Here is a 13,714-nt window from a genome sequence, read left to right on the forward strand (position 1 = left end):
CAGCTTTTCCGGGAGAAAAAAGTTGGAAAATGCGCCTCCTTACGGCTCAGAGAGCAGCAGTCAAAGAGAAAGAAACCCTTTGTGCTGCTGTTGATCCCCTGACTTGGGGCGGCCTGACTCATGATTTTGGCACATTCGGAGCCGGCTGCAGCATTGCAAGAGAAGCTGGAAATACATTAAAAACCCGCCTCCCTCCATGTGGGATGAGCAGTCACCTGGCACTAATAAATAGTGGCTCAAGGAATTCTCTAATCAACTCTGTATGGCCCCTGGTAAGCCCTCGTGGGTGTCACTGGGTTTCTTTAGAGCCAGGCCTGTATTGTCGCCCTGGCTGGTAGACGTAGCGTGCAGGGGATCGACTCTGGCGAGAACAAAGGACCCTCTGGGAGGGGGGCAGGTGGGGAAGGTCCCTTGTTCTGTGTGAGCCCTGAAAGCACTAACATCTGCAGACTGGGATCTGCTCCCAGGATGTGCGGGCAGGGAACTGGGGGTGGGGAGAGACCATGTGCTGGGATCATCCATTACCCCAAAGGCAGGGGCTATCCCACCCGACGGCTCTCCCCCGGCAGTAGGGGGCACAGGAGCCCTTACCTCTGTGCGCGATGCCATGGGCAGAGCTGGCAGGATCTCGTCCACGCTGCTGATCAGCTTCCGAAGGGACAGGCCCACGTTCTGTGAAGGGGGAAAGGCAGCGTGAAAAGCGTCTCTGGCTTCGGCAAAAGGCTTCGTTCTTAGTAATGACCTGGGCCTGTCTTGGCTCAGGAGGGCTGCTGCAGAGAGATGCATTCTGGGAAATGTTCCCTGCTCTCGGGTCAACACCACCACTGGGGAGAGGTGCATCTTGGGAAATGTTCCCCGCTCTTGGGTCAAGACCACCACCAGGGAGAGGTGCAACCTGGCAAAATGTTCCCCGCTCTTGGGTCAAGGCCACCACCGGGCAGAGGTGCATCTTGGGAAATATGACATGAGCATAGAAAGGTCTAACATGATCCAATGGCTGGAAGTTGAAACTAGACAAATTCAGATTGGAAACGAGGTGTCAATTTGTACTAACGAGAGTAATTAACCACTGGAGCAGTTTCCCAAGGGTCATGGTGGATTCTCCGTCACTGGCAATTTTTAAATCAAGATGGACTGCTTTTTTAAAAGCTCTGCCCTGGGAGTTGCTGTGGGGCAGGTCTCTGGCCCGTGTTACATGGCAGGTCAGACGAGGTGATCACAATGGTCCCTTCTGGCTTTAGGATCTGTGAATCTAGGATGTGTCTTAGTCCTTGCCAGTCTTCCCAGGAGGCAGCCTTGGTTGCCTACCTCCTCGCCCCTCACACACCCTGGGTGCTTTACCTTCACCACAATGATGTACCCCTCTGGGGGCAGCTGGCAGATCTCGTTCTTGAGCTGCAGCACCGCCTTCACCAGCTCCATGACATTACTGTACACCGTGTCGTCCGTCCGGTCCAGGTTGGCAGTGGGGGTCGGCCGGATTGACTGCCCAGAAACCAGGAGAGGAAACATGATTGGCTTGCCCGCAGGGCCGGCTCGCCAAAGGCTTCAGAAGGAAGCCCCGAGGAGAAAGGCCAGCGGCCGTGCACGACGCAGGCCCTTCTGCACCCACAGGGAGTGGGTTCAGCTGCCCCGGGGTGGACTCTCTGCCTATCGGCCAGGCAGCTGATAGCATCATGGTGCGTGCAGACCCACCAACAGCTGGACGGAGGGTCAATGCTTCCATTGGCGAAGCAGGGCATGGGGGCGTAGCATCAGACCCCTAATCGCTGCCCCCGACTCCAGGCTCAGGTCCATACTAAAGGGACAATGGGCAGAGTGCTGTGACCACGGGCCATCGCTCCCTCCCTCCCTCCAGGGGGCCCTGAGTAGCTAGGGCCAAGTAGGGGGCTGGGGCTGGCTTCAAAGTAGAAGAGAAGGGACAGATGCAGGCCGGGAGGGAGAAACCCAGTCTGGTTCGTTTTCACCACATACCTGAGCTCCCAGCCTTGGAGGCTTCTGGGGTGGGCCTGTAAACTCGGCTGAACCATGCGTGAAAGAAAAGAAGAATTGTTGTTCCCTTTGTTATTTCTATTGCCATCGCCCTCGGAGACCCCAGTCAGGCCTCACCGTGCCATGCCCTGCGGGCACATATGGGGCCTGTCTACACTTCGAGCTGCCCGGTGTAACTTCCAGCTCAAGCAGACGTGCCCATGAGAGCTCTGATCGACCTAATGTGCTAAAAACAGAGTGTAGCCGCAAGGGAGCAGCATGAAGGGCTAGCCGCCCAAGTACGTACTTAGCCTCTTGGACAGGTACGTCCTCCCCACCCCCACAGAGCTCACAGTCTGGGTTGATAGGCACTGTTGTCTTGACCTTTAAATAGGTTCAACCCCCAACACTGGTTTGGCACCGTGTGTGAACCAGTGGAACTCCCTGGCTCAGGATATTATATAGACAAACAACTTAGAAAGCTCCCCCCGCCTCGAAAAAAGGATTAAACAACGTGTCTGAATGAGAGCTGCATGTGCAGCCAGAACAGCTGCCGCCAGAAACCCCACCCCTACGCGGGAGGAGGATGGGACAGTCTGGAACGGGCACTCACTGTAGTCAGTCTCCTTCTCCGAGTGCAGCTGCAAAGAAACGAGAAACATCGTCAATCAACCTAGGTCCTGAAAACCTGAAATGAGGCAGGGCGCGAGCTGGAGCCACCTCCAAGGCGCAGACGCAATCTCCATGGTCGGAGTATCAGGTGGGCCCCAGATCCCCGAGGTTCCAAGCAGACATGGGCTCCAGCTGGACAAGTTGCACCTAGCGCCCCCTTCTGAACGAAGTCTGAGGGGGCATTGGGATCGTTAGGAAGAGGGGCCATTTGCAAGATCGGAGTCCAGATCCCAAACACGCCCAGAGGTCAGAGGTGCTGGGTTCAGACCCAGCCTCCAGGCTCTGTAGAACGGAGGGACTTTTCCGCACCAGTTCGCACATGGCTGGGTGCCAAGAGCAAGTCCAGCCTTCCAGAGAACTGAGGGTCAGCTAGTGGAGGTTTTACTGTAATTTGCATTGTTCAGTTAGGGAAGCAAGTCAGAGAAGATCAACAGTAACGGTCAAGGGGCTGGAGGCACTTGCTTACCAGGGAAAGGCCTCCGAGCCAGGTACGTCCAGCTAGGCTGAGCCGTGACTGGGGGGCGGAGGGAGAGGCTGGCTGTCTAGGAGCATGGCAAGGATGTAAACACCAAGGATGGGGAGTCATGGTTCAGGATGGGATAAGGGCTATTGTCCTGTCCACCTGTCAGGGATGGTCCCTTAGTCCTGCCATGAGTGCAGGAGACTGGACTAGATGACCGCTCGAGGTCCCTTCCAGTCCTATGCTTCCATGATTCTACAATTATCCCTATTGTACAGATGGGAAACTGAGGCCTGGGAGGCTAAGTGGCTTGCCAAAGGTCACACAGGAAGTCTGTGGCGGAGGAGCAGGGAAATGAATGAAGACCTACCAGGTCATAGGCTAGTGCCCTAACAACTGGAACAGAGAGATGTCCCCTCTAGTCCAATGCATGGGCCAGCCAAGTCCCACTCACATTTCTGAGTCTCTGAAAGCACCTTTCATCCCAGGTTCTTAGTTCCAAACAGGGATTAAAAAGGTATTTCGATAACCCAGTGAGACAGGGAATAACTAGGGCTGTCAAGCGATTAAAAAATTAATTGTGATTAATCACACTATTAAACAATAACAGAATACCATTTATTTAAATATTTTAGATGCTTTCTACATTTTCAGATATATTGATTTCAGTTACAACACAGAATACAAAGTGTACAGTGCTCTATTTTTGATTACAAATATTTGGGCTGTCTTTTCAATTCACTTCATACAAGTACTGTAATGCAATCTCTTTTTCATGAAAATTGAACTTAGAAATGTAGACTTATGTACAAAAAATAACTGCATTCAAAAATAAAACAATAAAACAAAGCAATGTAAAACTTTAGTGCCTACAAGTCCACTCAGTCCTTCTTCTTCTTCAGCCAATCGCTAAGACAAACAAGTTTGTTTACATTTGCAGGAGATAATGCTCCCCGCTTCTTGTTTACAATGTCACCTGAAATTGAGAACTGGCGTTTGCATGGCACTGTTGTAGCTGGCCTCGCAAGATATTTACGTGCCAGATGAGGTAAAGATTCATATGTTCCTTCATCTTCAACCACTATTCCAGAGGACATGCGTCCATGCTGATGATGGGTTCTGCTCGATAACAATCCAAAGCAGTATGGACCGACACATGTTCATTTTCATCATCTGTGTCAGATGCCACCAGCAGAAGGTGGATTTTCTTTATGATGGTTCGGGGTCTGTAGTTTCCGCATCAGAATGTTGCTATTTTAAGACTCCTGAAAGCATGGTCCACACCGCATCCCTCTCAGATTTTGGAAGGCACTTCAGATTCTTAAACCTTGGGTCGAGGGCTGTAGCTATCTTTAGAAATCTCACATTGGTACCTTCTCTGCGTTTTGTCAAATTTGCAGTGAAAGTGTTCTTAAAACGAACAACATGCTGGGTCATCATCCGAGACTGCTATAATATGAAATATATGGCAGAATGCGGGTAAAACAGAGCAGGAGACGTACAATTCTCCCCCAAGGAGTTCAGTCAAAATTAATTAACACATTTTTTTTTAAATGAGCCTCATCAGCATAGAAAATGTCCTCTGGAATGGTGGCCGAAGCATGAAGAAGCATGTGAATGTTTAGCATATCCGGCACGTAAATACCTTGCAGTGCCGGCTACAAAAGTGCCATGTGAATGTCTGTTCTCACTTTCAGGTGACATTGTAAACAAGAAGCAGTCAGCAGTATCTCCCATCAATGTAACCAAACTTGTTTGTCTGAGCTTAGATTGGCTGAACAAGAGGTAGGACTGAGTGGACCTGTAGGCACTAAAGTTTTACATTGCTTTGTTTTTGAGAGCAGTTATGTAACAAAAAAAATTGACATTTGTAAGTTGGACTTTCAGGATAAAGAGATTGCACTACAGTACTTGTATGAGGTGAATGGAAAAACATTATTTCTTTTGTTTATCCTTTTTACAGTGCAAATATTTGTAATAAAAATAATAATATAAAGTGAGCCCTGTGCGCTTTGTATTCTGTGTTGCAATTTAAATCAATATATTTGAAAATGTAGAAAAACATCCAAAAATAGTTAATGACGTTCAATTGGTATTCTATTGTTTAACAGTGCGATTAAACCTGCGATTAATCGTGATTAATTTTTTGAGTTAATTGTGTGAGTTAACTGCCATTAATTGACAGCCCTAGTAACAACTGGAAGACAGTTTGGCTCCTATCAGAATTAGCTTTGTGTTACTCACTGGAGGAGAATTGTTGTTCATATAGACCATAGGGTCCTGTAATGGAGAAGAACAAGAAATATGAATAGCAGAGAACCAGTGAAACAATTATCTTTATACGTTATAGCTATTGGACTGTCACAGACATGTGGCCCCCGAGGAACTTGAGAGCTGTTTTCATTTTGCTGCACATCTACTTCATGGATAAACTAAGATCTTCCCAGGCCCCAAGCTAAGAAAGACTCTCCTTTAGCCATTACCAGTATAGGGCACATGACACACAGTTGAGCAGTTCCAGTGCTGCCCAGCAGAGGGCAGACAAACATATTAGTAGAGCAGGTCAGGAATTTTTTGACTAAGCGATTTTTTGATTCCTCTAAAACAAAATTTTTAGCAGAAAAGAGCCGGCCGTGACAAATTTCCTTTTTCAAAAAATTGTTCAGAAAAACAGTTTCAAAATTGACAAAATGTCCCATTTCAACATTTTCAAACCGCAACGTTCCATGTTTGGTTCAAAATGACTTTTTGCTTCGAAATTTAAGTTAATTTATAGTAAAAAAGGTTTTTAACTAAAAATGGTTGAAATTGAAATGCATCATTTTGATTGACCCAAACTGGTTTTTTTTTCCGGATTTTTGGTTTATGAGCAATTTTGAGCTTTCAGGTTTTCGTCCCAGTTCAGGAGAAGAAGCAGTTTCAAAATCTCGAACATATTCCCAGGACAGGAAAACCACTTCCTGATCAGCACCACACATTAGCCATTTAGTGATGATACCGAATTCTCCATAGCAGAGCGTGTTACTCAGCCAGTTTCACAGCGGAGGAAACCAAAGCTAATCCTGTTTTTACCGTGGGATCTTTCATGTTCACACACTTCGGTTGCTACACATTAGCCACTGCAATCATTGTATCTACTTTAAAAATATACGACTACAGCTGATTAAAACACTATTCCAAGAATTTTCAAAATTCACAGTTGTTTCCATACCCCAGGGTTCAAAAACTTTTCCATGAAATTTTCCACAATATTTTTAACCAAGATTCATATTGAAACCATTACAGACCTTTTTCATGTCCCAGAAACCAGGTTTTCTTACCAAAAACTGGGGTTTCCACGCACAGAAAATTTCTATAACAATTTTGGTACAAATTTTGATTAAAAAGTACGACGTGGAAAATTTAGTAAAGAACAGAAAATGTCCATAGCAGGGGTGGCCAACCTGTGGCTCCAGAGCCCCATGCGGCTCTTCAGATGTTAACATGCGGCTCCTTGTACAGGCACCGACTCCGGGGCTGGAGCTACAGGTACCAACTTTCCAATGTGCCGGGGGGTGCTCACGGCTCAACCCCTGGGTCTGCCACAGGCCCTGCCCCCACTCCACCCTTTCCTGCCCCCTCCCCTGAGCCTGCCGTGCGCTCGCTCCTCTCCCTCCCGCCAGAGCCTCCTGCACGCCACGAAACAGCTGATCAGGAGGTGCGGGGAGGGAGGGGAAGGCGCTGATCAGCGGGGCTGCCGGTGGGCGGGAGGTGCTGGGAGCGGGGTGGGGGAGCTGATGGGGGGCTGCTGACGTATTACTGTGGCTCTTTCGAATGTACACTGGTAAATTCTGGCTCCTTCTCAGGCTGAGGTTGGCCACTCCTGGTCCATAGTTTTGACAACCTTTCGTGAGAAGTTTTGGGTTTTGAAAAAAAGGCCGTTTTTTGACCAAACAAACAAATAAACAAAAAAGGGTGTGAGAAAAATGTCAACCACCTATAGATACCACAGTACAGTATTCTCTGCTAACAGCCCCAACCTCCAGACTAGCTCCGTTATAAGTGTAGTGTATTGGATCATTAGTATTTTTAAAATGTATTTAACCCCATAAATCTATCTTAGGTACTTCTATGGCCCTCATTACTCTAGTATCAGAATATTTCACAGTCTTTGATGTATTTGTCCTCACAGCACCCCATGAGATAGTGCCGTGCTAGTACCTTCATTCTACATATGGGAAACTGAGGCACCGCACAGAGGAGCTAAGTGAATTGCCAAAGGAAGTATGTTGCAAAGCCGGAGCTGTGCCTAGGTCTCCAGAGTCCCAGCCCAGAGCCCTGACAACTGGAGCATCCTAGCAGAGCAATACGCTGGTCTAATAGTGACCAGAGCTGGGCTGGACCTGTATTTTCTATGTTGCTGGAAATTCCATGATTTCGAAAACATTTCTGTTCCGATACAGAACAAAAACAAAAAAACAGAAAAATTTCCCTTGGGATTAAATTAGGAAAAAAAAAAAACCTGTTTGGGGTCAATCCAAAAGTTTTGTTTGGTTTTTGACTTTTTAAAATATTTTATATTATATTAAATACAATTTTAAACCCTGAAAGGAAAAGTCAGTTCAGAACAGAAAAGTGAAACGTTCCCTTCCAAGCATAGCAAAGGGAAGACTCTGACTCAGCAGAACGCTCCGATCCGGGGTTATCCCCAAAACAAAATTTCCTCAAACTCGACACATTCCTGGGCAACGTTTTGCTTATGATGAATTGGCATTTTCCGATGGACAAACGTTCCACCGCAAAACGTCTGGCCAGCTCTCTGGCTGAACCCGCTGGGCCCACTCACCAGGGATTTCTCTTCTTGCTTCAGCCACTGATAATCCTCCACCATCTGCTTATGCTGCTTGTCGAGCGTTTGCCGCATCTTGGCCCGCTCCATCTCCCACAGCTTCTGCGCTTCCTCCCTGCTAGTGGGCCTGAGGAAGTCCTCCTCCTTTGAGACAGAGGGTGGACTGTGACTGCGGCAATCACGGCTTAGGGACTGCCCACCTCCCGCACGAGCCAGGCACCGCTGGAGAACTCAGCCCTGAACCCAAGGCAATGGGCCACCCTCTGCCCATATTGACATCCCATTGGAAGCTTGAAACCAAGACCGTGTTTATTTCTTTCAATATATTTTCCTTCATTGTATGCATAGACACTGGTTACTTATTGCAGGGATGCCCATGCTGGTTTGTCATGGTAGGGTTGCTCACGAGCGCTGGGCTATGTACTCTAGGTTATTGTATTTATTTGTATTGTGGTAGCTCACAAAGGCACCAATCAGTGCTAGGTTCTGTGCAGACACACGCAGGGCAAGACACAGTCCCTAACATAAGAACGTAACAGAAGACCGGCCAGACTGGGTCAGACCAAAGGTCCGTCTAGCCCAGTATCCTGTCCTCTGCCAGCGCCTGGTGCCAGGTGCCCCAGAGGGAATGGACAGAACAGGGCAGTCATCGAGTGATGCATTCCCTGTCCTCCAGGCCCAGCTTCCGGCAGTCAGAGGTTTAGGGACCCCCAGAGCAGAGGGTGGCATCCCTGCCCATCTTGGCTCATTTGTGGAAAGTCCCTTTAATGAAACCAATGGCAGCCTATCGGAGAAGGGCTCTCAGGGCCTAAGGAACATCTAGCCACTGCGCTTGTCCGAGCTCATCAGCAGTTCAGTCCCCAAGTCCCTGGCTGCTGCTGCCCATGTGCCTGGGGCCAGTGTCGCTGCAGCTAACGCTTCCCCCGTGGGTGGCCCGCCAGGCCGCTGCGACGGTGCTGCCCAGTGCCGTCCAGCAGGCTTGCCTGGGTCCAGCGCACGGCGACACACCTGGGCCACGGGCCAGGCCGGCACTAAAGGGGTCAGTGTCTTTTGGGATCAGCTCCATAGACGGGCCAGGAATTGTGTATAAGCAGCAGACCCTGCAGCGCAGCGAAGAACAAAGTCACACGAGACAGCGCCCCCTAGTGAGCCCCCCCCACCCAGCTGCCTGCAACACAGTGGCCCCCTAGTGCCACGCTGGGGCATGGGGGTCAGCACTGATTGAGGGAAGAGCGCCCCCTGCTGGCTTACACTGCACCTCACCCCGAAGTGCTCCGCTTCACGCCCCCTTCGGATCAAGCAAGGGGGCAAGCAAGCCGGCCCGTCTTACCCTCATGCTGTGGCGCTTGAAGACGCTGTGCCGGTTGAGGGGCGGGGTGTGCAGGGAGCTGGCGGGCGACTGGCACTCTATGGGGCTAGTGAGCGTAGGCGAGCTGGCGCACAGACCCTCGGGCACCTGTTTGAGGGGAGCAAGAGGCACCGGGCCCAGAGCCAGACACGGACAATTAGCAGCAACAGACAGAGGGGGCGGAGAGAGCAAGTGAACAGAGCAGGGAGCGCTTTAGAGAGGGACCTTCGCACTGGGGCAGGCGTGTGGGGAGGGTGGCTGCTGGTGGTCCTTCAATAGGAGATTCCCTTCTCCTCCTGCCAGCTCGGTATCTCCCCGGCCTCATCCCGCAGTGAAGTGACCAGGGGAGGTCGGGCCTAATGGTCTGAGCACAGATCTGGGAGCCAGGAATGCCAGGCCTTTACTCTCCTGTCTGCCAAGACCGTGGGCAAGTCAGCTAGGCCCCGGGCATCCAAAACATTGAGGGTCCCAACAGGAGTGACCAGGCCTGAATATTTTGGCCTAACTTTCCAGGGTCCTGAACATCCACAGGCTCCCACTGATTGTGGGTGCTCAGCACCCTCTGACAACCAGGGCCTCTGAGGCATAGAATTGCACCCCAGAAAAAGAGGCCACCAAAATTTGAAAATGTGGGCGAAAACTCTTCCTGCCTCAGTTTCCCCATCTGTAAAATGGGAATAATATTCCCTCTCTCCCAGGAAAATAAAGCTTTGTCCTTCTCCTGCCCCTTCTTTCTTAGGATCTCCGAGGGCTTTACAGAGATTAGCCAATTAATTCTCCCAATCCTACCCCCTGCAAGGTAGGTCAGGATCATCATTTCACAGATGGGGAAACTGAGGCATGGGGAGGTAAAATGACTTCACCAAGGAAACACAGCATGTCTGTGGCAGAGCCAGGAAGAGAATGTTGAGCCCCCACCCCCAGATGCTGCACTGGAACCACCAGACCCCACTTCTCTAATCCCCATAAAGTGCCTTACACCTGGTTCTGGTTCTGATCTCAGTTACACTGGTGTAAGTCAGAGGAAACGGCATGGAAATCAGCAGAGCTCTGCCGGTGTAAACCCAGCATGGGATCAGAATCAGGCCCATACTGCGCATTGTTTGTGCGAAGACGTCACACTCTGTACTTCGCTGTGGGGAGAGGATTGCAGGCAGGTGGACCAAGGCGCGGAGAGCCAACTTCGGCTCCCGGTTCAGCGGGCCCACACAGCGCTGAAGGAGAGCAGGATTCCAAGACCCGAACACCTTCAGCGAGCAGCAGAGGAGGAAGAAGGTTGGAAACCATTTTTCTCTCCTAGCCCCCATGTAAAAATCAGTGTGTGCTGGGAGCCAATCGATGTCAATGCCATTCCCCAGGGCGAAAGTCTCTCTTTAAGTTTCAGGGCACAAACGGACACCCCGTTAGAGCTGCTTGGCCCCTCGGAACCGCACAGGGCCAAACCCCAAGAGGCGCCGGGCACCTGCTCTGACGTCGGGGGGAGCCGCGGGCGCTCTGCAGCTCTAAGGAGTTGGCTCAGAGTAAGCGACATACAGTAGCTCTTCAGCTATACCCCTGACCGAAATGCAATGGTCTTATCCCATCAAGCACTGGGAGTTCTCTGCTAGCCAATAGCTTGCTGCTTTCGGGCTGGTCAGTAACAGCCATGAGGCCTTACCTGGAACTGCAGCTTGGGCGCTAATAAGTTGGTCTGGGGAGACGGCTTGTATTTCGGCCTGCTGGGCTGTGGGACGACAAGGACACGGAAAAGCACAGGGTGAAGTGGTCGCCGCGTTAATAGCGCTCGGCCCCTGGCAGCAAGAGGAGGAGCAGGACTGGCCGATGCAGGCCACAGCTCTGGGCGTTACCCGCTGCAAACTCGCAGGCTGGGACTCGTCAGCCAAGCGTTACGAATGTAGCAAGAGGCAGGTCAGGAAAACCAACCAGGACGATACCAGCCCTTTGTCCGTGGGTCTCACAACGCAACCAGGTGGACGGGTGCCCGGTACACGAGTGCAACGCTTTGCATCTGACTGGGCCGGTGACGTGTGTATCTGGCGTAACACGTAGCATGCTCCAGGGGATTTCACTTGAGGTCTGTCAAATGTTACTGCCCCCTGCATCATGCAGGTATCTAGATTCGCTCTCCTGTTGCCTCTAAGACAGGTAAAACCATGCATCTTGCTAGATTCAAGACACAACAAATCCAGCACCTTGACAGAGGTTAGACTAGATGACCTTGCAGTCCCTTCTAACCCCATGGGTCTATGAGTCTCTATATGCCATTATTAAGGCTACGTTTAGTCAAGGGTATTTTTAGTAAAAGCCAAGGACAGGTTACAGGCAGTAAACAAAAATTCATGGCCTGTGACCTGTCCATGACTTCTACTATATAGCCCTGACTAAATCTTGGGTGCTCTGGAGAGGGGGACTCCGGGGTGGGGGGGAAGGGGGGACACCGCTGCTGGTGCTCTGGGGCAGGGGGCAGCAGGGGATCGCTGCTAGTGGTGGGGGGGGTCGGCGACACGCAGCCTGGGACTGCCGCTGGTGCTGTGGGGAGGGATGACTGCCCCAGCAGCGGCCGGTGCGGCTGGCCCGGGGGCCACCCGAGCTGCTTGGGTGGCCCTGGGGTCAGTCACACCAGCCGCTGCAGAGTCAGGGAGGTCACGTGACTTCTGTGACCTCCATGACAGACTTGCAGCCTTACCCATAATATGCTAGACTTCATATTTAAAGGGACAGCGTTAGCTTAAAAATCATGCATATATTTTAAAAAAGAATTTCTCCTCTCTGTTACTAACCTCAGCTGGGATTCTCTCCGAGCAAACAGGGTGTATTGACAGCACAAGTGCACTTGTCACTTCACACACCGATAAGAAAACACACGCTCTGCCCCAAACAGCTTGCTGTCTAGGGAAGGCAGGAAACTCAAAACATGGACGGCAGGGATGGACCACAAAGATCATGGTAGTCTCCATCGGTGACAAGTTTTAAATCAAGATTGGATGGTTTTCTAAATGATCTGCTGTAGGAAATATTTTGGGGAAATTCTACAGCCCATACAGATGATCCCAATGGTCCCTTCTGGCCTTGGAATCTATGAAAAACCAGATCCCCATGTATGTGCATTAGGGGGATCAGAACCCATGCCCTTCAGGTCTAAACAGCATAAGCTTCTGCCTCTTGAGCTAAAGGAGAGATTCCACTAGGTAACAGGTGTAGTGGACTATTATCCTCTTACGCAGACCAGCCACTACAGGAGACCACATTCTCCTCCTGTGAGTGATGTCTGCACTATAGGGATGGTTGTGGTGGGGTGGCAGCCCCTCCACAGCCCTGGCGGGATCTAGCAGCTTGTTATAGACACGCTGCTCGGCTCCCTTCTTACCTTTGGAGGGGGCTCCTGGAAAGACATTGGCTCCATGATTCTGGGAGGCCGGTGGCGATTGTTCCTCTCTTGTTCCCTGGCGATGTCCTTCTCCATCAGATATATGTCACTACAGGCAGTAGCAAAGGGAAAGGAAAGAATTCAGCAGTTCAGCTTTCTCTGCTACCGGGGGAAATGCCAGGCAGTCAGCACTGGCGGGACTTGCTTATGCCAGCATCCCTAACAACATTCCTGCCAGCTACAGCGTCCGCGGAAACCAATGACCATGGCGGAGAGACGGGGAAATGGTTGTGAGCACGCCTCACCCTCACTCGCCTCTTCCTGCCCCAGCTCCTCCCTCTCCCTCCCAGCGCCTCCTGCCTGTCACTGAACAGCTGATCAGCAGCGGGCGGGAGGCGTTAGGGAGGGAGGGGGAGGAGCTGATCGGTGGGGCCCACGGGGTTCAGCACCTATGGTGGGTTCAGGGTGACCGAACTCCGCGGGTAGAACCAGATCCCTGGAGAACTCCCCCCACCCAGGGTGGCAGGCAGCAGTCACCGCAGGGCTCTGGCTAGCCCTACAGTGATACCGCAGCCGCTGGCAACGAACCTCCACAGCTCCCCGAGTTACCAGCATCGCTAGAGCCTCCTGACTGATCCATCTGGCTGCCCCAGGTCATTAGCACCGCGTGATCCCCCCCGGCCGCCTACCTCAAGCTGCAGACCAGCTCCTTGAACTTGGGCCTGTCGTTGGGGTCGTAGTCCCAGCAGCGCGTCATGAGGGTGTAGAGGATGGGAGGGCAGAGGTCAGGCTTGGGGAGGCGATCTCCCTTCTCCAGCACCGCAATCACGTCTTTGTTCTCCAGCCAGAAGAAGGGCTGTTTGCCGTAGCTCAGGATCTCCCACATGCACACGGCTGGGCGGGCAGGGGACACAAAGCACCACATCTCAGGGGTGGCAGGGTGGCAAGGTGATGGGAAGCACTCTCCAGGCGGGGTGGGCAAGGCACGGGCACCAGCACCGCAGGCTCCCACCACGCTGCACTGACGGACCAGTGATTACACCCCCATCTGGGGGAGCTGAGGTCAAA

General features: G+C 51.4%; 1 protein-coding gene across 2 annotated transcripts in view; it reads right to left on the reverse strand.

Annotated features, from left to right (window-relative positions):
* PTK2B (protein tyrosine kinase 2 beta) overlaps positions 1-13,714 on the reverse strand; it is a 112,541-nt gene that overhangs the window by 1,786 nt on the left and 97,041 nt on the right. For both annotated transcript variants that reach the window (XM_074947349.1, XM_074947350.1), the window contains 10 exons: positions 13,336-13,540; positions 12,647-12,755; positions 10,937-11,002; positions 9,262-9,387; positions 7,929-8,075; positions 5,348-5,383; positions 2,585-2,612; positions 1,975-2,021; positions 1,342-1,485; positions 592-672 (listed from right to left, as the gene is read on the reverse strand). In XM_074947349.1, the coding sequence (XP_074803450.1) occupies positions 592-672; positions 1,342-1,485; positions 1,975-2,021; positions 2,585-2,612; positions 5,348-5,383; positions 7,929-8,075; positions 9,262-9,387; positions 10,937-11,002; positions 12,647-12,755; positions 13,336-13,540 (989 nt within the window). The remainder of the gene's footprint in view (positions 1-591; positions 673-1,341; positions 1,486-1,974; positions 2,022-2,584; positions 2,613-5,347; positions 5,384-7,928; positions 8,076-9,261; positions 9,388-10,936; positions 11,003-12,646; positions 12,756-13,335; positions 13,541-13,714) is intronic.

The sequence above is a fragment of the Natator depressus genome, chromosome 3 (assembly GCF_965152275.1).
Source record: "Natator depressus isolate rNatDep1 chromosome 3, rNatDep2.hap1, whole genome shotgun sequence".
Taxonomy (NCBI): Eukaryota; Metazoa; Chordata; order Testudines; family Cheloniidae; genus Natator; species Natator depressus.